This window comes from Notolepis coatsorum (genome assembly GCF_963971535.1).
Source record: "Notolepis coatsorum genome assembly, chromosome: 9".
Classification (NCBI taxonomy): Eukaryota; Metazoa; Chordata; class Actinopteri; order Aulopiformes; family Paralepididae; genus Notolepis; species Notolepis coatsorum.
This window is the reverse complement of record NC_140173.1, coordinates 129,769,251-129,794,127: the sequence shown is the minus strand read 5'-3', so window position 1 is coordinate 129,794,127 and position 24,877 is coordinate 129,769,251. Positions and strand designations below refer to the sequence as shown.

Here is a 24,877-nt window from a genome sequence, read left to right as displayed (position 1 = left end):
TGATACCATACTTATCAATACAGTCAGGGAATTGTACCCCTCAGTTACATTTATGTTAGATTACTGATTGCCCAGACATATGGTAGATTTGCTAAGTTCCTTATATACGATTTGTTGATTTTGACCATATAAAAATGTAAGATTTGCATAGACTACTGCAGCCCAGTCCAGGACTAGCACAACCCACTGCGTCGTCTTTCATGGAGATGCGTTAGACTTTGGACAAGCCACACAAGGTCACATTTTATACAGTACTTCTTTGGAAACATTTCCCAACAATTTATGTCACTCGGGTGATGGGAAAGGGTTCAACGATTTGAGAAAGCTTATAACATTTAGCCAAATCTAGAGGTTTATTTTATTGCAACGTCATGACTGAAAAATTGGTTTGTGCACCCCTCCCAAAATGTAACCGCGCGTAGGGCAAGGCAGTACTGCAAGTGCTGTGATTGGCCCCCTTGCCTTGAGCCAAGTATTTTCGCATTTACCTTTGCTCTTGTGTGGAAGAGAGATTAGCAAAAAGGTTGCTGGGGAACGATAAATGTCCTGTACCCCTGAAGACTTCTGAAGTCTTCATAGATTTGTGATGGTACATTTATAAACAAACTATTACCATTGCTTATTATACAAACATTCAAACAGATACATCAAATATATCCCAACATCATTAGCTCTGTTTAGCAAGTTGATCCATAGGGTCATCTACTGAAAAAGAGCGAAGCCTAGGGACACAGGAAAATCTGAGTTTATAAACTTTTATGGGTTCAAGGCTCCTGTCGCATATCTTGTCAGTACCATCTGTTGCAAAACAGTGCTGTCTAAACCCCTGACATATCTCCTCTCTAATCTTCCTCCGTGATATACTGCCATTTCCAATCAGTGGTAATTGCGCGGTATGGCAAGGACTGTCCTAACACAAGAGACGGATGACATCGCTGATGAGAGTGGCCCTCGCCTGATCTCCCTCTCTACCTCTGTCACCCGACACGGGCGCTCCGAAGACCGCCTGGCCAGAGCAGAGGAGAAGGAGAAGAACGGAGAGAAGAATAGAATGTCGCCCCCACAAGGAGCTGAGATACTGTGGACAAAACAACCCCACGCAATGTTGTTTTTTGTGTTCGGGAGTATACGTGTACTAAGTGTGGTTTTTGGGGTACGCATTTATTTCGGCTCAAGCTACACAGCTGTGGTAGTGAAGATAATGGGGTTTGTAGAACACCCCTTTGCTAAATGGGGCAAGGATATGGGGAGAGGTGTTTAGACACGAGGATGAGGGATTAGGAGTGGAGAGCAACCAGAGAACCAAAACAGGATGAGAGTCCGTCTTCCATTTAACCGGCCCCTGAGTGACTTTACTCTGACCGAGCCGTTTAGTCGGTGTTACCGGTGTTACTCTGTGGAGTACATTTCACTTCACGTGAAGGCCCTAGACGACACAGCAGCTTATACAGTGATGGGGCAGGAGTACATTTCACTTCACGTGAAGGCCCTAGACGACACAGCAGCTTACACAGTGATGGGGCAGGAGTACATTTCACTTCACGTGAAGGCCCTAGACGACACAGCAGCTTACACAGTGATGGGGCAGGAGTACATTTCACTTCACGTGAAGGCCCTAGACAACACAGCAGCTTACACAGTGATGGGGGAGGAATACATTTCACTTCACGTGAAGGCCCTAGACGACGCAGCAGCTTACACAGTGATGGGGGAGGATTTGGAGATATCTTGGATATAAACCCAATGCTAAAGGGGAACCTGCTAACGTCAATGAGGCAATCTTCTGTACACTTTGTATGATGAAGGAAGCCCCCCCCCCACACCCCCAGAGAGTGAGGCTGCTGGGCCCTGCAGCAGCAAAGGCTCGACTGGAGAGGGTAGACGGGTCCTGACCGGCGACTGTGTTTTTGCGCGATGCACTAGATATAGGAGGACAGTGTTGTAGTCGAGTCACTAAATCTCAAGTGTTCGAGTCCGAATCCAAGTCTCCAAAGAAGAGCCCGAGTCGAGTCCCCATTACCCTAGTCCAAGTCCAAGTCCAAGTCATCAAGGTTGAGTCCACTCCACTCTGGCAGTCAAAAAGCTGACGTACAAATATAAAAATAATCGATTTTAATTATGAATTCATATTTGACCTTGAACTTGACCTTGACCTTATTATGGCCAAATCATACATCTATGGATAGGGAAAATGCTCCTCTTTCCAATGGCAGGGTTTAATCTGGATTTAGTAATTTCCTTGCGGTTTTACGATAATTAGCATTTTTCCGTTAAATTAGTATTTCCGATTAATCGTATAATATAAAACATCTGTAAAAATGAAAATATACACTTTGACTACTGTGTTTGATAGGGTTATGGTCTTTACTTATTTTATAATTAAAAAAAAATGTATTGATCTTTTTCCCCCTCCTTTTTCCTCCGATTTTCTCCCATCCCAATGTTAGTCGTTATGCCAATTCCCAATCCCCTTCCTGGTCGCTGCGCACTTACCCCCCACAGTCGGTCTGGGAGAGTGGAGGCTATCACGTGCTTCCTCCGACACACGTCTAGCCAATCAACCGCTTCTTTTCACCTGGCAGCGCGGACTCTCACTGAGAGGGTGTAACGTGTGGAAGGATCACACTACCCCCCTTAGATCCTATCCGCGCTGAGCAGGCGCCCCGACCGAACTGTAGGAGTCGCTGTTTACAACGACCCGGACCCACCCCTCCAGCTTTCCCACCCTCTAATACTGCCAATTGTATTAGTGTGAACGGCCAGCCAAGCTGGTGACAACGCCGGGAGCTGGATTCGAACAGGCGAATCCAGCATCTCCGGCGTTGGTGACGAACGCAATACAATTATTTTTTTAAACATTAACCTCTTAACATCCAAGGGCCCACATGTGGACGATTCGCGATGCCACTTTGCCGACCTCTAGTGGCTCGGGTGTGCATTTTTTTTATACAATATATACATAGAATTAAAGCCCTATTTGTTGCCTGTCGATTGCCCTTTCAGGTGACAAAAATCCGTTCAGCGGTTCTCGAGTTACATGCCGATATGTGAGGCGTGCCCCAAAGTACGCAAAAGTACACAATACCACCCCCGACTCCCGGGGCTCTAGCTCCGTCAATCATTTGGCGATCTCGAAAATCTTTGCACACGGTTGTAGCCAATGAGTGTGGCTTTCCAATGATCATATGATAATTGGGGATCTAATACGGTCTCTATTGATCGATTTATGATAAAGAAAAGCAGAACACAGCGGTCACCATTTCCAAGGGAGCCATCAATGTCTTATGCCAATTATATATATATTTTTAATAACTATTTATCAATTAACAAGTCTGAGTCGGCACCTTCTGAGTCCAAATGCAGAGTGCTGGACTCGAGTGCTACAACACTGTAAGAGGGACAGTGTGAGCATTTGTGTTGTTCAAAGTAAGGGGATGATCTAAAGATCTAAGGCTGCACATTGATCCATCAATGAATGCCTAGAAGATAATTTTAGGTGTTACTGTCCATTCGTTTATTTTGAAATTAGAACCTAACAATCCAACAAATGGATACTTTTCATTGAAAATGTATTAAAAACAGATGTAGACGGGCAGCGTGTAGTCTTTTACCAACGGAGTTGCAGTTCCGCGTTCGGATTCCGCGATCTGATTGGCCACTTTAATAACCCTGTGGTCAGAGTCTGCACTGCAAGTGTCCAGCCTGGCGCTGTGCTCTGTCAGGGAATATGTCCCAAAAAAATTTAAAAGTATAATCTAAACAAATCTAATAGCATTGTAATCATCTAAATGTGGTTACTTCACGTCATTCATTGGGATAAATGTGCCAGTCAGTCAGCCAAAACAAATTCCTGGACCAAGGTCGAAACAGGGAGCTGGAGTCGAAGGCCCTCTGGGAGATAAGAGTGGCAAGCGGCTTCCCCCACCCCCACTCCCTACCCAATCCCCCCTCCCGCGTGTACGCCCGGCGCCACTCCCACGTGATGGTGACGGCAGCCGACTAGTACGCACGCTGGAGGGGGGAGCCTAAATGACTGTCTCATCACCAAAGCCGGATCCCCCCCGTCCCTGCCCCCTCCCGCTGACAATCTTTCCACCCTCCCTCCCGCCACCTGGCGCAACGAAGCCTATACACCCCCATCCCCCCCTCCACCCCCCAAAGTCAGGCCACCATCCGGGGTGGGGAGCAAAGTCTCTGGGACCACAGCAGGGTTTAGGGGCAGGAGCGCCTGGGAGCAGGGACTTCAGGGCTAACGCTGGGAACCAAACAGGGGCTAGGCAACAGGCCTCCTGGTCTGGAGGAACAGAAGGGGCAACAGCGGGGGTATGGCTGTGCAACATGACAATATATATCATGGGATGACAGAAACATTTCTATTGATAGAGATTTTCCTCTATTGTTTCTATGATCATTGTCGCAAAAAAACAGCAGAACTGCTTTACAGCAGTATTTTACATTGTTCAAACAAACATGGATGAACACGACACAGAACGGAACGCAATCAAGTTAAGATCAGGAACCAAAAGCAGGGATACTTCTGTTATTTGGCCGCATGGTTTGGAAAGAAATCTGACTCTGACCAGAAAACTGTACTTTGCAAAGTATGCTGCAGATCGGTTCCCACTTCAGACTCCAACACAACAAACCTCTTCTACCACCTAGCATTACAGAAGAACCATGAGAGGCAGAGAAAAGAGAAAGTGCCTTTCATTTGTATTAGTTCACATGATTGTATTTATTTACTGTATATTTTATTCCATTTTATTCTATTTTATTCTATTCTTATCTTAGTCAATTTGATTTGTTTTGTTATTCTTATTCGTAAATGTTTAATGTTGAGCGATTTGCAGTGTCAAATTTCCCTCTGGATAATAAAAGTATTTCTATTCTATTCTATTCTATTATCTGTGAACATTTACTATATTGTGATATATATTTATATGGCGGCAGGGCTCCAGAGGATAAAGGCCAGGAACAGGAGTGGGGCTGGGCTGCAGGCCGCAGAGGCTGGGCCAGTGGGGGTAGGGCCAGGGTGCTGGGTGAGAGGGCCAGGGACAGTGGGGGTAGGGCCAGGGTGCCGGGTGAGAGGGCCAGGGACAGTGGGGGTAGGGCCAGGGTGCTGGGTGAGAGGACCAGGGACAGTGGGGGTAGGGCCAGGGTGCCGGGTGAGAGGGCCAGGGACAGTGGGGGTAGGGCCAGGGTGCCGGGTGAGAGGGCCAGGGACAGTGGGGGTAGGGCCAGGGTGCTGGGTGAGAGGGCCAGGGACAGTGGGGGTAGGGCCAGGGTGCTGGGTGAGAGGGCCAGGGACAGTGGGGGTAGGGCCAGGGTGCCGGGTGAGAGGGCCAGGGACAGTGGGGGTAGGGCCAGGGTGCCGGGTGAGAGGGCCAGGGACAGTGGGGGTAGGGCCAGGGTGCTGGGTGAGAGGGCCAGGGACAGTGGGGGTAGGGCCAGGGTGCTGGGTGAGAGGGCCAGGGACAGTGGGGGTAGGGCCAGGGTGCTGGGTTAGAGGGCCAGGGACAAACTTGGGGCTGGCCTGCCGTGTTTGATTGATTGATTGAAAACTTTAATTAACAGATTGCAGAATGGGTACAGTACAGTACAACTCAATACACACAATTGCAGACCAGAGAAAGACTTTCGTCTTGTTTACATCAGGGTCCCCCATTTTCAATTCATAATGACATTTATGACATACACAACATACAGACCGTCATAGGCAACTATCGTCCTGTCTCTCTTGTCTCCTTCCTTTCTAAAACACTTGAACGTGCTGTATCCAACCAACTTACTGCTTATCTCTTACAGAATGACCTCCTAGACCCTAATCAGTCTGGCTTCCGGACTGGCCACTCCACAGAAACGGCCCTCATTGCGGTCACAGAGGCACTTCACTTAGCAAAAGCGAAAGGCCTCTCCTCTGTCCTGATTCTCCTAGATCTATCTGCGGCCTTCGACACAGTCAACCATCAGATCCTCCTCGCGGCCCTCGCAGGAATGGGAGTGGCTGGATCTGCGCTGACATGGCTGACATCATACCTCAATGACCGCTCCTACCAAGTGTCATGGAGAGGGACCCTGTCGGCCACCCGCCCCCTGCGGACGGTTGTCCCCCAGGGCTCGGTCCTAGGACCCCTTCTCTTCTCCCTCTACACTAAATCACTGGGTAACATTATCACGTCTCATGGCTTCTCATATCATTGTTATGCAGATGATACTCAACTCTTCCTCTCCTTCCCTCCCTCAGATATCCACGTCTCTGAGCGGATCTCGGCCTGTCTGTCCGACATCTCCGCCTGGATGACAACCAACCACCTCAAACTGAACCTAAGCAAAACCGAATTGCTTCACCTGCCGGCCAAATCCTCCCCCCTGACCGACCTCTCCATCACAGTCGAGAATGCAGCTGTGACCGCGTCCCCGACCGCCAAGAACCTTGGTGTTGTCCTTGACGACCAGTTGAACTTCTCTGCTCACATCGCAGCAACAACCAGAACCTGCAGATTCCTCCTGAGCAACGTCAGAAGGATCCGCCCCTTCCTGACAAAAGAAGCTACCCAACTCCTCGTCCAATCAACAGTCATCTCCCTCCTCGACTACTGCAACGCACTGCTAGCTAACCTCCCGGCCACTGCCACCAAGCCTCTTCAACTCATTCAAAACGCAGCGGCCCGCCTGATCTCAAACCTACCGAAGTCGGCCCATGTCACCCCACTTCTTAGGGACCTGCACTGGCTCCCCATTGCTGCACGTATCCGCTTCAAGGCCCTCTACCTAGCATATCGTGTGGCAAAGGGAACCGCTCCCGCCTACTTCCGGTCAATGGTCTCTAACTACACACCCTCAAGACCCCTACGCTCTGCATCTTCTGGCCGCCTCAGACCTACTCCTATCCAAGCTCCGGGAGGGTCATCAAAGAGAAGCCGCCTATTCTCAGTCCTTGCCCCACAATGGTGGAATGAACTACAGACCCCAGTTAGGACAGCCGAATCCCGTCCAATCTTTCGCCGTCGACTAAAGACTCACTTCTTCAACCATTATCTGAAATAATAAAAAAAAATAAAACAAACAAACAAAAAAATAAAACCCTAACTAACCGTACTGTCATGCACTTGTCCTAATAAACTAACCTACACTATAACACGCAACACTTTGATGAACATTGTTACTCAGCTGATAGAGTTGTACCCTTCCTGATGACCTGTCGTACAGAACTTGTAAGTCGCTTTGGATAAAAGCGTCAGCTAAATGACTAAATGTAAATGTAAATGTAAATGTACAGATATAAAAATCGAATCTAATCATCTAATCTAATCTAATCATGACATTTATGACATACATGACATACAGATATACCTGTACAGTACTGTTACCTATGCGACATACAAGATGTGCAAATATACAGTACTGTTAAACAGAGATCCTAACAGTAAATATATACATATGAGGGGGAGCGAAATGTACATTAGGGGCGGGTGGGTGGGTGGGAGGGTGTTCGGACATTTACGGGGGCCAGTTTCGAATGGCAGCCTCCCGTAGGTGCTCTGCAGCCCAGGAGGGCACCCCTCCAGCCAATGTAGCCAGGGTGGGCGCTACAGTAGTGCAGACAGAGTAGATGACAGAGTACAGCAACTTGCAATGGGCCTGGTCTACAAGATACACTACACCACTAAGGTACCCATGTACATGTCGAAATACTTCCCAAATGTCAGTGAATTCCACGACCACAACACCAGAGGGAGCTCCACAAATCATGTTAAACCCAGATTCGGCTAAAAAACAAGGGACTAAACACGTTTCGCAATTATGCCACAATAATGTGGAATGCCCTACCCACAGCCGTAAAGGAATGTGAATCCCTTCAAAACCGCTCTCAAAGAGCACCTACGGGAGGCCGCTATTCGAAACTGGCCCCGGTAAATGTCCACCCCCCCCCCAGTGTACAGTTTCTTCCCCTTTGGATGTATATATTTTTTTATGGTCTCTTTTTCTCTTTTTCTTACACAGTACTGTATGTCATAAATGTCTTGACAAATTGAAAATGGGGGACCCAGCGGTGGCGCAGCGGACTAAGCGCTTGTCACCAACGCAAGAGACACTGGTATCGAATCCGGCTGTCAGCGTTGCCTCCGGCTTGGCCGGCCGTCATACTGGCTTGATTGGCAGAGTCAGCGGGAGGGAAGCCGGTGGGTGGGTCCGGGTCGTTGTAAACAGCGACTCCTACAGTTCGGTCGGGGCGCCTGCACAGCGAGGGAAGGATCTGGAGGGAGGTAATGTGACCTTCCACACGTTACACTCTCCCAGTCTCCCAGTGAGAGTCCGCACTGCCAGGTGAAAAGAAGTGGTGGGCTGGGTACACATGTGTCGGAGGAAGCATATGTGATAGTCTCCGCCCTCCCAGACCGACGGTAGGGGGTAGAGTGCGCAACGACCAGGAAGGGGATTGGTAATTGGCATAACGACTAACATTGGGAGGGGAGAAAATAAAAATAAAAATAAAAGATAATTAAAAAAAAAGAAAATGGGGGATCCTGATGTAAACAAGACGAAAGTCTTTTTCTGGTCTGCATCCACTTAGCAGTTGTTTGTATTGAGCCGTACTGTATTGTACCCATTCTGCAATCTGTTAATAAAGTTTTCAATCAATCAATCAAACAGTGTTGGAGCTTCAAGCTCTTGGGTTGCTGGGGAACAGGTTACAAGGGCTGGAGTCCGCCACCATAGCGCTCGCGCTGGGCAAGGCCCCCAAGCTGGCTGTGCTGGCAATGGCACTGGGCAAGGCCCCCAAGCTGGCTGTGCTGGCAACGGCACTGGGCAAGGCCCCCAAGCTGGCTGTGCTGGCAACAGCACTGGGCAAGGCCCCCAAGCTGTCTGTGCTGGCAACGGCACTGGGCAAGGCACTGGAACTGTCTGTGCTAGCGATGAGTGCTGGGGCATTGCCAGAGCTGGAAACCGCCACTGTGGAGCCGGCACCAGGTAGGACTCCAGTGCTGGCTGGGGAGGCTGTCTCAGAGCTGGTGTTGGCTGGAACCCCAGCGCCGCTAGCTGCTACAGTGCAGAGGCTGGGAACTCTGCCGCCTGCCTCTGCATGATCGCCACCGCTTCTCCGATGCCTGTCCGGCTCTCCGCCACCTAGCCAGGATCCCACTCCTCCCTCCAGGCTGCCATACCTCAGCCATGATCCCACTGCTCCCTCCAGGCTGCCATACCTCAGGCAGGATCCCACTCCTCCCTCCAGGCTGCCATACCTCAGCCAGGATCCCATTCCTCCCTCCAGGCTGCCATACCTCAGCCAGGATCCCACTGCACCCTCCAGGCTGCCATACCTCAGCCAGGATCCCACTGCTCCCTCCAGGCTGCCATACCTCAGCCAGGATCCCACTCCTCCCTCCAGGCTGCCATACCTCAGCCAGGATCCCACTCCTCCCTCCAGGCTGCCATACCTCAGCCAGGATCCCACTGCTCCCTCCAGGCTGCCATACCTCAGCCAGGATCCCACTGCTCCCTCCAGGCTAACATTCCCCAGCCACAGACCTCAGCCAGCCACCACTAAAAGTCCTCATAACAAGCCAAAATGACAGCCAAAAAATACAAAAACAATGAAAAAATAAAAAAGCCTCAGAAACATCTCCCTGTAAGGGCCACCAATGTGACGGGATCAATTGAGGCAGAGCAGACTTTGAACTGACCAAACCTTTTATTCAACACAAACAATACTCACAAACTACTGTAACTCAAAACAGGTCTTTCTTTGACCAAATCGAACACAAACTGAAACAAACCAAAAAACATTTAATTGGCTCTCCATTGGCTCTCCCACACATGGTACCACGTTTGTGCTTAAAGGGGCACTTCACCAAAAAAACGATTCCGATTTATTTAGCACATAATCTCACAGTTAATCTTGACAGTTATTGGGAGTAAATGAGTTTGAATATGGCCACCAGTGATGTCATCAGGGACACTGAATCCTTGTGTTGTGTTAATTGCAGCTCAATTAAATGATAAGGAATAGTCCCTATAAGACGAGGTACAGTATAGCTATTTCTACTGTACATAATTTTGTGGAGCTGTAATTAACACAAGAATCCAATGTCCCTGATGACATCACTGGTGGCCATATACAAACTCATTTACACTAATGTATGCAAAACAGATTTTTGGACTTGTGCAAGATTACATGCAGAATATTTGTGTGAAGTGCCCCTTTAAATATTACCATGGAATATTCTCATGATACAGATGCTATTTCCATAGTTCTTGGTCATGGTACTTCATGGTACAGTAGACTGTGATAAAAAAAATGTAATACCATGAAGATATTTATAAATTATGATGAGAATAACTTGATGAGAACTGTCTACTATAGTTGGGCAGTTATTTTTTGCTGTCCTATCTACGAGGATGTACTATAAGGGAAGTAGTAAATGTCCTCCATTTATGTTGATTGTGTGAGTGAGATGAATATCTTCAGGCAGGGAGGGAACCTTTTTTGTAGCGGATTTTATTAACAACAACAACAACAACAACAACAACAACAACAACAACAACAACAACAACAACAACAAATGTACCGAGAAACCCCTGGAGCTCCCTGAAGGAGCCATGTTCCTGGAGCTCCCTGAAGGAGCCATGTTCCTGGAGCTCCCTGAAGGAGCCATGTTCCTGGAGCTCCCTGAAGGAGCCATGTTCCTGGAGCTCCCTGAAGGAGCCATGTTCCTGGAGCTCCCTGAAGGAGCCAGGTTCCTGGAGCTCCCTGAAGGAGCCATGTTCCTGGAGCTCCCTGAAGGAGCCATGTTCCTGGAGCTCCCTGAAGGAGCCATGTTCCTGGAGCTCCCTGAAGGAGCCATGTTCCTGGAGCTCCCTGTTCCTGGAGCTCCCTGAAGGAGCCATGTTCCTGGAGCTCCCTGAAGGAGCCATGTTCCTGGAGCTCCCTGAAGGAGCCATGTTCCTGGGCAGCACCCAACCATGAGAACCACTGAACACATGATCTCACTCACCATGCTGGATGTCCTTCATGTCTAGATGAATACTGGACATTAGGATCCCAACGGCCTGGGAGCGCTTGTTGTTCAATAACTTCACCACCTGGAAAAGAAAGAAGGAGAACATTTACAACTTTAGGTTGGGCACGCACGCACGCACGCACGCACGCACGCACGCACGCACACACACACACACACACACACACACACACACACACACACACACACACACACACACACACACACACGCACACACGCACACGCACACACACACGGTATTAAACTGTTGAACTACTGAGAAGGTCAAAAAGCGTGCAGCTCCTTTATCTTTTACTTTTAATGGGAGAGAAACTTCAGCCAAGTCACCCACAAACATTATGCAAATGATAATCCAGTCTAGTCGGATTATAGTGATTGACAATAATTTCCCCTTCTCTCCAATTCTCCACATCCCTCATCATTCGATAGGGTTGATTTCAAACATCCAGAACTTAAGGCTTACTGTATTTACCAGACATACTGTAGTATTATTCCATTCGGTGGCCTCCACTTCTGGCATTGATAATGTGTACTGTACTCATGGTGGGGAGAGGTGGGCTGACATTCAGATATGACCGACTAAGTATAGACTTATATATTATAAGTAGAGGTGGGCATAGATAATTTTTTTTTAATCTAGATTAATCTATCTGCAATCCTGGATTTAATCTAGATTAATCTAGATAAAAATGGCTCAAAAAAAAAGAAAAAAAAAACTGCCGAAGGCATTCAAAATATGTGTGTTCTACCCAAATAATGACCAGAAGTAAGTCCTTACTTTTTCTTTCCTCCTTATGTTTCTCAGGCCAGGTGGCCCATTACACCATGAGCCCATCTCCCGTTTCCAAAATGCATTACAGACTGTTTGAAAAAGCTGTTTTGCTATGATAATTGGTAATGAAATATCAAAATAATGTTCAATAAGTACTTGTACTTGTGTTTAATAAGTTGTTTTATTCAGAAGTTAACACAAATAAATAATATTACCAGTACAGTACAGTATCTAGCACACTCTCAGGAGCAAAACAGGAAGAATCATTTCAAACTTGCTCCAGTGGAGTTGCGCAGTGGCCAATGGTGTCAACTGTGGTTGTACTGGGCAGCTCCCAGGTGTGAATGGAACTGTGTGAATGTGAAGCAGGGCGTTCCTGAAAAAAAGCATCTGTGCTCAGCGAACCTACCCTGGGTAAATAAAGGTAAAAAAAAAAAGTTTTTTTTTTTTTTTTTTTTTTTAGATTAATGCGTTAATTATATTATCGCGCAATAATAGTATAGCGTTAACGCAGCACGTTAACGCCGTTAACGGCCCAGCTCTAATTATAAGACTTATAAGTATTTATGCCCAGTAACCCAGTAATTATGCCCAGATTAAGTTTCATGCTACTGCAAAATTGAGAGAAAGCTTTGTCAAGGGGTCAAGTTCAAGTTTCAAGTTTCTTTAATAGTTGTCATACAGAAGTACAGAATACTTTTGTACAAAATGCTTCTTACTGTTGCGCTCCAGAGACTGTGCATGACAAGATAAGTATGAAATAAAAACATAGTAAAAATAGTAAAAATTAGAAGTAAAAAAAGAGGTCACAGTGTTCAGTTTAGACATATGTACAATGTTCGTAGACGTAGTTACCATACAATATACAATACTGTGCAGTGTACTAATATACAATACTATATAGTGCAAGGCATAAATGGACGAGGTGCAGTTTAGGTACAGTTCACAGTAGGTGTACGAGTTGTAGTGCAAATCCTTTATCAATAAATATAAAGTGTAAGTGTGTTTGTGTGATCTAAAGTGTGGAGAGTGGGTGCTGCAGTGTGTTGTTTGTTTGAGTGAGTGTGTGCGTGTGGGTGTGTGTGCTGTGTGCATTTGATGGTTGTTGCATAGTGATTATTGTTCGTTTAGCGATTATTGTTCGTTTAGCAGCCTGATGGCCTGGGGATAGAAGCTCCTTCTGAGTCTTTCTGTGCTCGCCATAAGACTCCGGTATCGCTTGCCTGACGGCAGCAGTTCAAAGAGGCAGTTGTTCGGGTGGCTCGAGTCCTTAATAATTCTCTTAGCCTTCCCCTCAGCAGGCCACTAATACCGATTTTGAGAGGAGAGGAATAGGACTGCTTTATCTCAAGGTCAACAGTCACAAACGGTCTGGCAACAATTAAACACAACCGAACAACAATGAAGTCGAACAGCCAAGTGTCGAGATGCAAATCGATTGCTGTTGTTGTTATCATGTACGACAAACAGTGTCCAAACAGGCTATACTGACCACAGCTAGGCTGAGTAAGCAAAAAGGAGCCCTGGGTAGTAAAACTGGTGCGCGGATGGGATAGGAAACTCTAGCCTATATATACCGCGATCCAGACAGACCATTTCCATCGAACCCAGATCACACAGACCGCAAACCCCTCAAAACACACACAGGAAGTTACATCAGCGAGCCGAACTGTGCTCTCGGTTCCCAGCGCGGCTTATAGGCCACAACACCAGGGGACGGCCCCGCGGAGATATATAGCATCTGAACGGCTTTCCCAACGTGCCACTGATGGACAGATAGTGTGGCCGTGTGATTTCAGCGGGCCAGCGATCCATCAATCATATTTTATCAGCCTTCCATCAGTGCGACAAAGCTCAGCCGGAGCGTTGCATAACGTGACGTTTAGTATTTCACCGGGCCGCATGTGGTCTGGCAATATAACCGAGGTCAATGTGACATTGGTTTGATTGATTTAAAGTAACATTTCCTTTGCAGTATATCAGTAATATTATTTCACAATGAAAGACAGATGGATGGATGGATGCATAACTTTCTAAGGCCATTGAAATATAATATATGATTACTGTGTAACATCTTCGTTTTAAATGACCAAAACTAGAGTATTTTTCATCCGACAGCGATGGTATGTTCCCAAGATAGCATTAATATGTTATTTGAAAGGAACCCTATTATACTGTTTAAAGCCCAACATGTTGTGACATTTCCTTCAACAAAAGACCATAGGAATGAGTATTCCAGAGAAAAATGTCTTCCTGGGGGAAAATGCACCCGGGACCCCACTAGCTATGGGGGCCCATAGCACTTTCTTGCTACGAGGCCCCCTAGTGGCATAATCCTGTCATGATTATGGTCATTTTGATTCAAGCAGCTTGAATCCCCACACCCATCCACACACACACACACACACACACACACACACACACACACACACACACACACACACACACACACACACACACACACACACACACACACACACACACACACACACACACACACACACACACACACACACACACACACACACACACACACACACACACACACACACACACACACACACACACACACACACACCCATACACACACACACACGCACGCACACACACACACACACACACACACACACACACACACACACACACACACACATCTTATAAGTAAAATATGATCAATCTTCCCAGGGCCTGGTATGTGGATGTGCCCGACATAATGCTACTTTGTGTTCAGGTAGCTTGAGGGAAAGATTACCATGCAGTGCCAGACTTGGCTTCATACTGTCGTCTCCGGCAGCTCTATACAGTCAAGTTTCCCTGAACCGATAGCATAGTAGTGCTGCACTGGCCAGGTTATTCCCATCACTACCATTGTAGATGAGAACAACCCCGGGGGCTCGTGGTGGACAGTCAACCCACTCTTTCTCTCTGGCAGCAGGACCAGCAGAGCAGGGCAGTGCTGTCTCTACTGCTTCAGACAGTTCTGTTGTTTCACCACCAGTGCCCGGGCCTCAACCAGAGCACATGTCATAGAAACTCCACATTACTCTCTACAGAAGAGACTTGATGGGGTTGGTGGCATGTTGGTAAAACCGCTTATGCTGCGATACTGATAGGGTGCTAAGAATAACAACCCACCAACCTATCCGGAGCAGCCGTGGTCAGAGTCATCTCCTCGTCCCCCTGTGTGTCATCTCTTCCCGGGGGTTGGATCACTGGACGCCAGCAGGACTAGACCCAGGACCGTCCTGAGGTGATACTGTAAGCGACCAGGACAGCCCCATGGCATGGAGTGATAATAATAATACACCACCTTGCTTTGAGAACTGCCGCTGTCCTTCTATAGGTATTGACTGCGGCGTTGGAAAGAACGGACGTGGTGTTTGTGTTACAAAAAGAGGAAGCTTGTGTGGAAAACGTAATCTCTTGAACAACAGACTCAGGCATTCTACCGACGTGGCCATTTTGAAATCAACAGGTTTGTTCCTCTAAAACAGGGGTACCAAACTACAGCCCAGCTGTCTGAGCGATGCCAGAGACACATTTTGTAAAATACAATTTTAATTAAAACATTATATTTGAGGGCGGCTAAGTGGCGCAGTGGGCAAGGCGCTCGCCACTAGTGCAGGAGATGCTGGGTTCGAGCCCAGCTCTCGGCATTGCTACCAGCTTGGCTGGTTGTTTATACTAACACAATTGGCAGTGTTAGAGGGTGGGAAAGCTGGTGGGTGGGTCCTGGTCATTGTAAACAGTGACTCCTACAGTTCGGTCGGGGCGCCTGCTCACCGAGGAAAGGATCTAAGGGGGGTAGTGTGATCCTTCCACACGTTACACCCTCTCAGTGAGAGTCCACGCTGCCAGGTGAAAAGAAGCGGTTGATTGGCTACACATGTGTCGGAGGAAGCACGTGATAGCCTCCACTCTCCCAGACCGACTGTAGGGGGTAAGTGCGCAGCGACCAGGAAGGGGATTGGGAATTGGCATAACGACTAACATTGGGATGGGAGAAAAACGGAGGAAAAAGGAGGGAAAAAAAAAAAAAAAAAAAAAAACATTATATTTGATAATACAGTGTTTTGGCTTTTAAAATGCTCTCTTGAACAACAGACTGTTTCGCATCACAGTGATGGTTCAACCTGCGACACTAAGTTTTTGTTCTCAAGGAGCTCTGGGCGGTTAGGCTACAGTAGACAGCCTACATCCAGTCATATTTCTGACTCAGCTTCTGCGAAGCGCGAGTCACATTCTTATTCTACTATCCCTCTCACTCCAGTATGAGAAATAAACATCTCATTCGCATGTAGAATAAAGGACACAACGCACAAATCTCAGGGTTCGATATGGTGCATGACAGAAAAGGACATCAATTAATGAAGTTTCATAGTAGTTTCGAGGGGAAATATTTTAAGTCATACCGACAGCAACAGAGGAACCACATCACAATATACAGCTCCCAGCACTCCTCTCACCCACCCCCCCCCCCCTCCCCCGCACCCCACACCCCCACCCCGTCTCTCGACAGTCATCACGATTGTGAGGTTTCCTCACCGCACGCGAGCCACTGGCTCCTCGCCACTGGCTGGTCACGAGGGGAGCCAGAGCTCACACCACATAATAACTGTCTGGCTGCAGCAGTTCCTCCCATCACTCACTCGCTGAAAGTCAGGGGGGCTGGGGCGGGGAGGGACAGTGAGGACGAATAGGGGCAATCAGGGGTGTGACTGGAGACCAGTATGGACAGCGGATAGCAATTTTTTTTTTTTTTTTTTTTTATGTGTGGATTGGGTTTCAGTAGGTGTAGGAGAGCGGGTTACTATTGCTGGCCAAATCTCAGGCTCTGCCAAGAGAGGACTGGAGAAATCCACAGTATAGTAAGTTACTCCAAGTTAAACTCCAACCCACACGTCAGACCAAAACAAAATGAGTCAACAAAGTGCAATAGTAAAGGAGAGAAGCATGTCAGTTAAAAGTCCTTAGTGTTATTCTGTTGTTCCTTTTGGCATTTTATCAATCAACAAATTCCCAATAAAAAAGCTCACAAAAATTCCAATTCACCAATGCCAATTCTACAGTCCAACTAGAAGAATGCACTAGTAGAGTGCGGACCTCCGCCAAGGCCTAACAATCTCCCTATTTTCTTTCACACGCAACATTTGACTGGGTAGATGATGGAAACAAGAGTTGCCTTTATCTCAATAGACCCAGGATATAAATCCATAGGTGGTGCTAGAGGAAAGGTCACAGGGTCTCTCCCTCTAGGGGTCATGACGATTCACAGCAAATTTTGTGACTGTACGACTAACAGTCAAGAAATACGTTCATTTGTAGATGGAATGTTTGGCCTGATGGAAGCACTAGAGCATAGGTGTCAAACTCACGGCCCGCGGGCCAAATCCGGCCCGCCACGTCATTTGATGTGGCCCCCCAAGAGCGCAGGTAAAAAAGAAAAAAAAAAAATCTTGTTTTCTCTTTTCTCTTAAAAAGTGAGGAGAGGTTCAGAACGGCGGCCTGTCTGGGTGAGTGTTATGTCATTGTTTACATGTTCATAGCTTACGGTTAGCCAGTCAGCTGTTAACTGCTGCGTTAGCCTGCTGGATCGCTGCATGGCCTGCTTAAGGCCTACTATTAGCCAGTCAGCTGTTAGCTGCGGGGCTAGCATGTCGTGGTCGCTAGGTAACGTTAGCTTGCTGCTATGGCCATGGCTGGCGCGGGGTAGCTTAGCTTCTCGCGCGCCGCCGGGAGCTCGCTTCTGATCGCCGTTAGCTTGATGCTATTCTGTTGAACGTGCTTTGATTTTAACATGTTTTACACTCTTGACCGCGATGTCATCCTTGACAGGGGATGTTTCGTCGACCCTGCCCTGAGCCTGGACGGGGATTGCGTCAACAAAGAGGACTGTAGCGACTGGTTGGAGCGGCGACGCTGCCCGGATCGAACAACACAGGACGGCTGTGTTCTACGGTGTCTTGTGACTGCACTTCGCTGATCTGCGTTCCGGGTAGGAACGGGGTTGACCAGGCCTCATAACACGTCTTCTGGTTTTACTTTGCTAAATGTATTGTGAATAACGGTGTTTTTTCCCAAAACGTGTGTTGTTGCAATGCATTTAGGATACGTTGCGGGTTATGTGTGAGCTGTTTTTGTCACTGGCAGTTAGCTTCTCCGTGCAGATCGTGATGTATTGATCTGGTTGTTGTGTGAGAAACATCATGGTGTTTATGTGTACCGTGTACTCACTACTAAGGCAACTAACCTATGAAGCTATGCTTGGTGACAAGTGAGTAAAAGAATGTTCTTTCTCAGACTGTAATGACAATGAACAGTGTGTTCACACATTAACAGGTTTTCCTGTTTTAACTGGCCGTATTGAGGGTAAAATAGGAGGATTGTGTTTTCCCCCCCGGTTCCCTGGGGACTTTATCACCTCCTATCAGACATGTTGTGCATTAATTGTGTCTTTTGTGTGGTAGGGATACGATGTAACTCTTAGCTTGATTGCTGAGGTTGTGCTAAATCTGCTGGAGAAACTTATTTCCTAAAGGGAAATTGGTTTGGTTGCTGTCATGTGTGCTTAGCAAGGCCTGTGGTCGATACTAATCAGGAATGATGTATTCTCTCATTGTGAAAAAAACGGCGTTCCTCTGTTGAGTGTTTTTGCCATTTTTTGTAGGTGATGATGGGTTGTGTGTGTCATGTGACCTACAACTGGGTTGTACTGGCCACAGAAGCACATGTGTATGTTGGACCGGGGTTCTTAGAGCCCTCTCTATTCTGTGTTTTTCCTTAGTAAAAATCAGATAGCAGGTTAGCTCATGCGCTGTGTGGAGCTGTGAAACGCTTCATAGAGCTGACTATGGCTGTGTCATATTCTCTTTTTGTCGTTACGTCGTATCATGGGTGTGGGGTCGTAAAGGGGTGAACTGGTAACCTTTCCTCTCCCCATTGTTCTGTCGGTCAGGGGTACACCCCCTGTCCTTCAAGGTTCCTGTCACGTGGCGGTTCGGCACGTTACGGGGGGGGGGGGGGGGGGGGGAGGGAGTTACTGGTCCCACGGCCTGGTATATTGGGCGTGTGCACCGCAGGAATTCCCCCGCCATAGAGTACGTCACCGTGCGCGTCTCTGTTGGTAGGACTTCCGTGTGCTGTTCAGGTCCATGTGATGGATCTGTTTTCAGGGGGGGTGGTCAGGGCTCCTCCTCACCAAGCGCCTATTCAGGCCTTCTGTGAGTTCGGACTCCTTCTTCCATGTGAGGAAGCCTCCATCAGAGTACAGAGCCTTCCTCCTCAGATTGTCAAAGTGAGTGGACCCTCTAGAAGGGTCCTTTTCTATTGTATGTATATTCGATTCAATTCGTTTATTGAGTGTGTATGGGTTCAGTGCCTCTTCCCCGGAGGCCCTAAAACCAGTTTTTTACATGGCTCGAGGTGCAATATATTCTTTTCAATCTGTACAGCTCGCGTGGGAAGTCTCTCTGGGGATCCCCGTCTCTTTCCTATGGGAGGGTGGTGGGATGTAAAAATGTGAAAATGTTTTACCCCGGCTGTGTAGACTGGGATACATACTGTTGATGCTTCCTTCTTTCTATTCCAGAAGTGTTGGAGTTAGGGAGTGTCACACCCCTCTTGTCGTTCCCCTGGGCGCCTTGGGGATTCGATGACAGGTCTAAATAGCCTGTTCATTGATGGGGGTGTGTCCCGACGCACGTATAGTGCTAGCTCGCTGTAAACAGGCGTTTGACTGGCACGCCTTGGTTGCTTGTGGTTGAAACAGCGTTTTTATAAAGCAACTGAGATGGGGGTTTTTCCTCTTCCGACGACCACATCCCATGACCTGGGTGGGTTGTCGACGGATTCTCGTTCATGTCTGGGGGATGATGACGGGATGGATCTGAACATATGTAGTGGGGTCTCACGCCCTTGGGGTGGGCCACCAGGCGCGGTTCGTCCGAACGTCTGGGTGGCGCCTTCTTTTCATGTTAAGATCAACACGCATATCTGCCCTTCTCCTGGAGTAGGCATGTCGGCGTGGTTAGGGCACGGGACTGGTTCTGGTCACGCTGGTCCAGATCAGTTGAACCCGTTGTCCGCCGGGGATGCAGATCTGCTGTTCTGGTACCCTGAGGGACTTGGGCTTTTTTCAGGGGGAAAAATGCCAGGTCGGTCTGGGTGTCACAGGGTTAAGCGCTATGGAGACCCTGGTTGGGTATGTTTTTACTCAGCACTGTCGTCATGGCTTACAGCCATGCCATTCTGTACGCGCTCGATCTCGTCGGATCTCGGCCGCTACACAGGTTGGTCCTGGTTAGTACTTGGTTGGGAGACCGCCGGGGAATACCAGGTACGGTGTGCTTAGGGGCTGGTTCTCCATTATTTTTCGCTCCTCTCTCACGCATGGCGGAGAGGGGCCTGTGGGGGTGGTTTTTTGACCTCCTCTGGTGACCCTGTGCTTCCCGTACCGCCAGGCCCGGTCCGAAGTGATGTTTGCGACCCGTAGGCCTGGGTTAACCCTTTTTGGAAACTGAAACACTTGTACTGCGGTATAGCCGGTGTATACCCGCAGGTGTGTTTTGGAGTTTTTTCTTGAGGGGTTATAGGAACAACCACCGCATTGGGTAACACCAAGGTGGTTGATTCCCTGGTGTGTTGGAGCAGTGTCAACTCCCGGGTTCACCGTTTGAGGGTGCCCCTGCACGTTCATGACGTCTGCCAATCGTGTCAGCCTTCTCTGCCTCGACCCCTCTGGGTGGGGGTTGTTAAATGGAGGCTTGGTCATGCAACACCGCCAGCTTACGCTCCTTCCGCCGGGGCGGCTGTGTTCAGCTGTCCCCTCTGGCGCCTGTCTCGTCCGCAGTCTCCAGGCTAGGGTTAACAGCCTGTTGCCTGGTTTTTTCCCGGTGCGCTGCCTGCTTCCGTTGGTTAACCTTTTTTGTGTGCTTACGGCCATGCTGACTGCCTGTTCTGCAGGGTCAGTGTGCCAGGCGGTGTACTATTGGGGGGACGGGGCCCGCTCGGCTTACGGCCATACCGACCTGAACACGCCCGATCTCGTCCGATCTCGGAAGCTAAGCAGGTTCTGGCCTGGTTAGTACTTGGATGGGATTCCGCCTGGGAATACCAGGTGCAGTAACTGAGGGGCCTTTGTCCGAATACGCTGGCGATGTGGGGGGCGGGGCACTACGTGCCCACCTGGTGGGGTCTTGATGCTGGCATCATGGACTTCTCCGGGCCCCCATTCTAGGGAGTCCAGTCCTTTTGGTGGGTCTGGGTCTTCCTTCGTGCTCCGCTGCTACGGCCTTGCCACGGGGTTGGGTTTGCCCTTGACCCCGTGATTCTGGGGGCAGTAACGAGGTTGTTCCTCCGTTCGTTCCCGGGTGGCATGCGGGTTGTGCGTGTGTGTAGTCGTGGGGTCAAGCCACGGTCTGCTCACCCTGTGCGTTGAGTTGCTTGAGTGCCTCTTCGCACGGTCGGGTCCGTCGCCCTCCCGTGACGTCCCTAATAGGGGGGCTACCCGCCATTAGGGGGGGGTCGGGGGGGCTCGGCCCTCCCTGTTCTGATGGTTGTGGGGGGGCTGTCAGCGGGGTGTATTTGTCAGCCAGTGGCTCCGCTTGGCCTCCCTTGTGCAGTGTGATGCCAAGCTAAGCCACTAACGATACAGAACGATAGGTTATGACTATAACCAAGTTCTGTTAGTTAGGGGCGATGCTTGGCATCAGACGGCCGCTGCAGCCCTTGTCCTCACCTTGTGGTGAAAGCTTGGGAAGGAGGAGAGCAGGTGACCACACACCTGCTTATGAAGGTAAGCTGATGAGGGGTGTGGTCAGACTAATACTGGTATTAGAGGTACATTTGTGGTTTATTCAGTACGCGTGCACGTACGCGAGATAGTGCAGTGTGATGCCAAGCATCGCCCCTAACTAACAGAACTTGGTTATAGTCATAACCTATCGTTATAGGGTCATCAAAATCAACAGGTTTGTTCCCTCGAAGGCAGGGGTCCCCAAACTACAGCCCGGCTCTCTGAGCAATGCCAGAGACACCTTTTATGAAGTAAAAATCAAAACATATATATTTTTTTTTATTATTTATATTATTCAATTGTATTTGATAATACAGTGTTTTGGCTTTTAAAATAAACATTTCCTTAGCTATGAACTCTTTTCTATTTTCCGTGAACTACATGTCCACACGAAAGAAATGTGTCTCTTACACAACCCTTTTGTTTCCAAAATTGCTGAAGCCCTGCCTTCTTATCAGTTTGAGTTGGCCGAGTGACAGCACTGTGATGTTATGAAAGATTCATTCCTGCCGCACAGTCTCACTGACATCCACGCCGCTCTCCCAAGCGACACTTATCCAAATGCTAAAAAGCATGCGGTGAAGATGTCCACACTTTTTGGCAGCACTTAGTGCGAGCAAACCTTTGTATGCATGAAACTGCTGAAAACTCTGACGAGACCAAGGCGGCGGCGGCGCACAGAGGAACATTTGCATCAGCCTTTGAGACTGACTGGCTGTGACTGGTCTGGAACATGAGACTTCTCACCACCAGCCAGACTCAGGCTCACAGCAGCTCACACTGATTATGAATATCATGCATAGGTAAGATCACTGTTCTGACTTGAATAGTAATGAGCAATGAAGAATGTAATTATGGTAGTAATAATGCTCTTAAATAGACTGCATATCTCTCTGGAAAAGTAATACCCTCACAGTGCATAACGGAATAATAAAGTAATCTAGCATAAGGCGCAATCAACAAATATATCCATCATAATAGAATCTCCTGGGATCAAATCCATCTCCACAATAATACCGGTAGTCACTCCGGCTCATATTATATTACGTGTTACAGACCTGCTTGGCCTTGGACTTGCTGATAGTGTCAGATAATGGCTTCTTCTTCTCCTTGATGGCACTTTTGGAGAACAGCTCCACAAACTCGTCAAAGTCCACTGTTGGCTCCTCAATGTTCTCCCACACCAGGGAGCCACTGTCTCTAAATGAAAGAGAGAAGAAGAAGTATTTTGTGAGTAGCTGTGTAATGTAGATGTGTAGAGTAGATGTGTCCAGCATATCATTTAAAAATCTATAGAATGACCTATCATGGTTCTCCGTCTAACACCTACACGCTGAGCCGTGTGGACACTGATCTAGGTTTCTCAAAGGAACACGCCAACGTTTTGGGAAATTAGCTTATCGTCTTATCCAGAGAGAGACTAGAAGATACTCTACTGATACTCGTTCTACTGAACGCACAGAGAGGAAACCGGTATCTATATTCTTGTCTCTCTCTGGAGAAGACGGTAAGCTGATTTCCCAAAATGTTGGCATGTTTCTTTAAACTATGGGTATAGGGATCCCAATTGGGTCATGTCTGGGCCTGTCTCTTCACTTGATTAGAGTAGAGCAGACTGTGTTTTACTATATCGGTCCAAGGGTAATACTAGTTTTCTCGGTTCAGGTTTCTCGTTGGGAAATATAAATTGATCATGATCTACACTGTTCCTTTCGTTTTCACAGTATCATGTTGTATCGACCTCTCAAACAATTGCTCTGACTCCAGTCTAAAGTGATCATGCCCAATTCTCTGTATTTCCAAAAAACTCCAGTATCAAATGCTCTTTCCACATCAGAACAGAACCAAAGAACTCGAAGTGAGGTTTTGAGACCAACGATTCCAATTGTAATCTCCCAGGCATAATGAACAATCACAAAAGTGGGAAGATCACTTGAAAGTAAACTAAATCTGAAGTGGGAATAAATAACTATATGTTTTGCCTTGGCCTGAATATGGAGAGAGAGCACCCGGTTCAACTCAGCCCTCTGCTCACCACATCGCCTGCCTGGCGCACATCTTTCTCTCATTTTCCACTGCATTAGCATCTTTATGGCTCTTGGTTAGCGTGGCTGATCTTTATCTTGCCTGGTGAGACCTCCTCTCCAGTCCCCACGGTTCAGGGAATACGTTCCTGCGAATGACCCGTGTCTATCTACACTTTACATGATCAGCCATGCGTTTTGTTTATACACCCCCCCCCCCCCCTGCCCCGAGTGGTTGAGCCAACTACTGAATACTGATGAGGCAAAACTGTCTAGTCTCTCTCGAATCTCGTTACCCAGCTCTGGTTAAAGATACAGGCCATTTGGTACCAAGCCATTTTTGTATGTATCCAAAAAACTATTCTTAATCAATCTTAATCAATATTTAAAATTGTATTAATTGTGTGACTTTTTATTCTGTATCACCATTGATCCTCTGTAATTTTGTGATAAAATAAAAGTTTGGCAAACTATGACTTTCCGGTGACGACAAAGATATATCAGCCAGTAAAAAAAGAGCCTAAACTGGGTTTATCTGTTCCTGTGCTTTACCTCTTGGCGTGCAGCTGTATGCGGGTCCAATAGAGGGGCTTCATTGGTTTCGGTGGCTCAACGACAGCCTTGCCCAGGACAGATTCCTGGACCATCATAGAGGGCAGGGGACCAGGTGGTGGAGGTGGCCCAAAGCCAGGTGGTGGTGGTGGACCCATTCCAGGTGGAGGAGGTGGTGGTGGTGGTGGACCCATGCCAGGTGGAGGAGGTGGTGGTGGTGGTGGACCCATGCCAGGTGGAGGAGGTGGTGGTGGTGGTGGTGGTGGTGGTGGACCCATGCCAGGTGGAGGAGGTGGTGGTGGTGGTGGTGGTGGTGGTCCCATACCTGGCGGAGGTCCAAAGCTCGGCAGGGGAGGGGGCGGCGGTGGGCACGGCCCCTGCCCAGGTAAAGGTGGGGGTGGAGGGGACACGGGCATCCCCCCAGGCAGCTGGGGCAGTGGGGGAGGCGGAGGAGGTGGGTGGTGGGTGCTGCTCTGCTGCTGCCTCTGCTGGCAGGTGCAAACAAAGCCCTGTGTGGGTCTGGAGACAGTGGAGCCGGAGGAAGACAGGGCCGGGGCAGAGGCGGAGGAAGATACCCCACCGGACCCTCCGTTCAAAGGCACTTCAAGCTCAAAGTCCTCTTCCACAGGCGAGGACTGGATGGACACCTCCTGGCGCTTCTTCTTTGCCCCTCTCCCTCCTCCCATCTGGTAGGACTTGTGGTTGGCAGCTCCCA

The 24,877-nt window shown here is 48.4% G+C and overlaps 1 protein-coding gene across 1 annotated transcript in view; it reads right to left on the bottom strand.

The window, feature by feature from the left end:
• Positions 1 to 24,877, bottom strand: part of fmn2a (formin 2a) — a gene marked incomplete at its 5' end in the record, with an annotated part of 139,297 nt that overhangs the window by 68,153 nt on the left and 46,267 nt on the right. Inside the window, 3 exons of the mRNA XM_084321997.1 lie at positions 10,998 to 11,085; positions 22,645 to 22,786; positions 24,163 to 24,877. The exon at positions 24,163 to 24,877 is cut by the window's right edge and continues 163 nt beyond it. Coding sequence (XP_084178123.1) covers positions 10,998 to 11,085; positions 22,645 to 22,786; positions 24,163 to 24,877 — 945 coding nt within the window. The remainder of the gene's footprint in view (positions 1 to 10,997; positions 11,086 to 22,644; positions 22,787 to 24,162) is intronic.